The 2,936-nt window shown below is 40.6% G+C and overlaps 1 protein-coding gene across 1 annotated transcript; it reads right to left on the bottom strand.

Annotated features, from left to right (window-relative positions):
• Positions 1-1,779: 1,779 nt before the first annotated feature.
• LOC101581601 (olfactory receptor 51H1-like) lies at positions 1,780-2,730 on the bottom strand. Its single transcript, XM_004642076.1, has one exon. It carries the CDS (start codon positions 2,728-2,730, stop codon positions 1,780-1,782), a length of 951 nt encoding a protein of 316 aa, XP_004642133.1.
• Positions 2,731-2,936: the final 206 nt, after the last annotated feature.

The following is a 2,936-nucleotide window of genomic DNA, read 5'->3' as shown; positions in this document are numbered from 1 at the left end:
TCCCTGGCAGTATGCCCTCTAGATCTCTTTCCTTGCTCTGCTTTGGTCTTAGTAACTTTTTTATCATCCATATCACTCTCCATACACTGTTTAGAACTGATGTGACGTTTAATACAATTCTTAAACTAGATGTTATCACTAATACAAAAATCACAGGGCGCCTGATATGTGTGCACTGCGTTCTTTTTATTTTATTTTTTGTTGTTGTGTTTGCTTGTTTGTTTGGTGGAACCAGGGATTGAACTCAGATCCTTGCGTTTGCCAGTCAAGCGTTTATCCTACTGAGCCATCTCCCCAGCCCCACTGCATTCTTTTTAAAAATATCTTAATATTCTGTATTTTAAATATAAAAATCAGTAAAACGATACAGAATTTCCAAACAAGATGATAGGTGATTAATAATGGTTATTATATTACATTCTTAAATTTCTTTTCGCTAAGAATATTCACTTTATTTACTCAGGTCCAGGAATAATTTTATTTTGTAAAGTTTTGTTCATGTCTATAGTACAAAGCAAAATTGTGTCATTTTGTTTTGGTCAAAGAGTAAAGGTAGAATATGTATTAGTATGCTAAGGCAGAATTATGTTAAATTTATAAACAAGTGATAGCTAAAAGAAAATGTGTGTGCTGAGAACAATGCAAATGTCTAATTTAATTTCATGATAGGTACCTTTTGCCTCATAAATACATAGACATAAAGATACAAGGTCCTGTCAGTTTTCTACTCTCCTATTTTATAGTAAGATGATATTTCCTATACTAATCCTGGTACAATACTACAGGACTTACTGAATCTTGTTAGCATAATTATTAATTGATAAAGAAAAATATTACTTAACATTATAAAACTATTCATGGGTGATCAGGGTTTTCCTCACAATAGCCCTGCATGCCTCTCCAGAGGTCCCTTTTTTCTTTTTAACTTTTTCCTCTTTCACTCAGCCCAAGCTCACTTTACAGAGCCAGTTTCTCCAACTCTTCACTTTCATTTTTTAAAATATACTTTGCCACTGCTTTATTTTTATTTATTTATTTATTTATTTTTGTATTTTAGAGAAGGGTCTACACAGTGTTCAGCATCTCACTACTAGATCGGACTCAGCGATTCTCCTGTTTACAGCCTCCCAAGCGCAGGGATTACAGGCATGCACCACCACGCCCAGTCTCCATTGCTGTTTCAGTATGCCCCAGGGGTGGGGGTGGCACAGCAGGCCTGGGGATGGAACCCCCTGGCCCCTGCACCTGCTTGCAGGTGCTTTAATCTGCTGAGCTATTTGCTGGCCCAAAAAGTTGAGAAGAATTTTTTTTTTTTTTTTCTGGCTGGCCTTAAGGGTGGGTCTGGGAAGGCAGGTGGAGCTGGGGATCGAACCACAGTGTCCTGTACCTGACTGCGTTTGCATGAGCAGGCCTTTAAACAACTGAGCTAACCAGCAGGCCCCACCACTGCTTTATTTTTTAAAAAAGAATATTCACAAACGTTATCTATATAAAGAGATAGTTTGTCATCACTGACACTCATCTCCATTTTCAATGAATAAAAAGTATCAGCGGACTTAGTTACATTGGATTTCATGACACCAGATAGCAAAATGCATAATTTTTTTTTTAAAAGTAAAGACAGAACTAGAATGGCTTGCATTATATCCTCACTTACAAGCCTTGCCTGCCTCTGCAACTTATAAAATGGACATATGATTGCACCACAACTTCCGAAAGTCTAAGTACTAATTTTTCTAATGTCTCATTATTCCGTACCTTAGGTGACTTTTCATTCCACTAAGCTTTGCCCTTTCTCAGCCGGAACATCTGAATGATCCATCTTCGTATCTGCTTGGTCTTCACGCTGTACACAAGGGGGTTTAGGACAGGGGGGAGTAGCAGGTAGACATTGGCCATGAGCATGTGTACTACCGGGGGTAAATGTTTCCCAAACCTGTGTATCATGGTGACACCAATGAGAGGGACATAGAAGAGGAGCACAGCACAGATGTGAGAGAGGCAAGTGTTGAGGGCTTTGAGCCTTTCAGCCCTGGAGGCGATGCCCAGCACTGTCTTGAGGATGAGTACATAAGAAAAGAGAATCATCAGAACATCGAGTCCCAATATCAAGATGACAACAATGAGTCCATAGAGGCTGTTGACACGGGTGCTGGCACAAGCTAGCAGCATTGCATCTTGGTGAAGACAATAGGAGTGAGACAGGACATTGGAATGGCAGAAGGGCAGCCTCTTTATGGGGAAAGGCACAGGGAAGACGACACAGAATGCTCGAATGAGGACAGCTGTTCCAATCTTTGTGATGACGCCATGGGTGAGGATGGATGCATAGTGCAGTGGGTCTCGGATGGCCACAAATCTGTCATAGGCCATGGACACAAGGACTCCAGATTCCACTACTCCAAATCCATGGATAAAGAACATCTGGGTGATACATGAATCAAAGGCAATTTCAGAGACCCTGAACCAGAATATGCTGAGCATTGAAGGCAAGGTGGACATGGAGAGACTAACGTCAGTGAGAGCCAAGATAGAGAGGAAGTAGTACATAGGCTGGTGGAGGCTCTCGTCCGCCTTGATGGCAGCTAGGATGGTTCCATTTCCCAGGAGCGTTAAGGTGTAGAGAAGTCCCAGGGGAAAGGCCATCCATGGGTTCTTCTCTGGCATCCCCGGGATCCCTGTCAGAATGAAGCTTTGGAGATTGGCATAGGATGCTGTGAAGTTCTTCATGGTGCTTTCACCTTTGGGTAAAGCCGCACTCTCCCAATTAGCTTGCAGTTTCTAAATTGAAAATATATTATCAAAAGAGATAAGTAAATGGCTTTATGAATACATAGATGCAACACAGAAGAAAGAATTAAATAAAAAAAAACAGTTTTGGCATGGTTATTGTATCACTTTGTCCTTTTGCTTCCTATATAGTTATATGTGATGAT

Source organism: Octodon degus, unplaced genomic scaffold (genome assembly GCF_000260255.1).
Source record: "Octodon degus isolate 3935 unplaced genomic scaffold, OctDeg1.0 scaffold00146, whole genome shotgun sequence".
NCBI classification, from domain to species: Eukaryota; Metazoa; Chordata; class Mammalia; order Rodentia; family Octodontidae; genus Octodon; species Octodon degus.
Note: the sequence above shows the minus strand (reverse complement) of the source record. Positions and strands in the feature narration are given on the sequence as shown.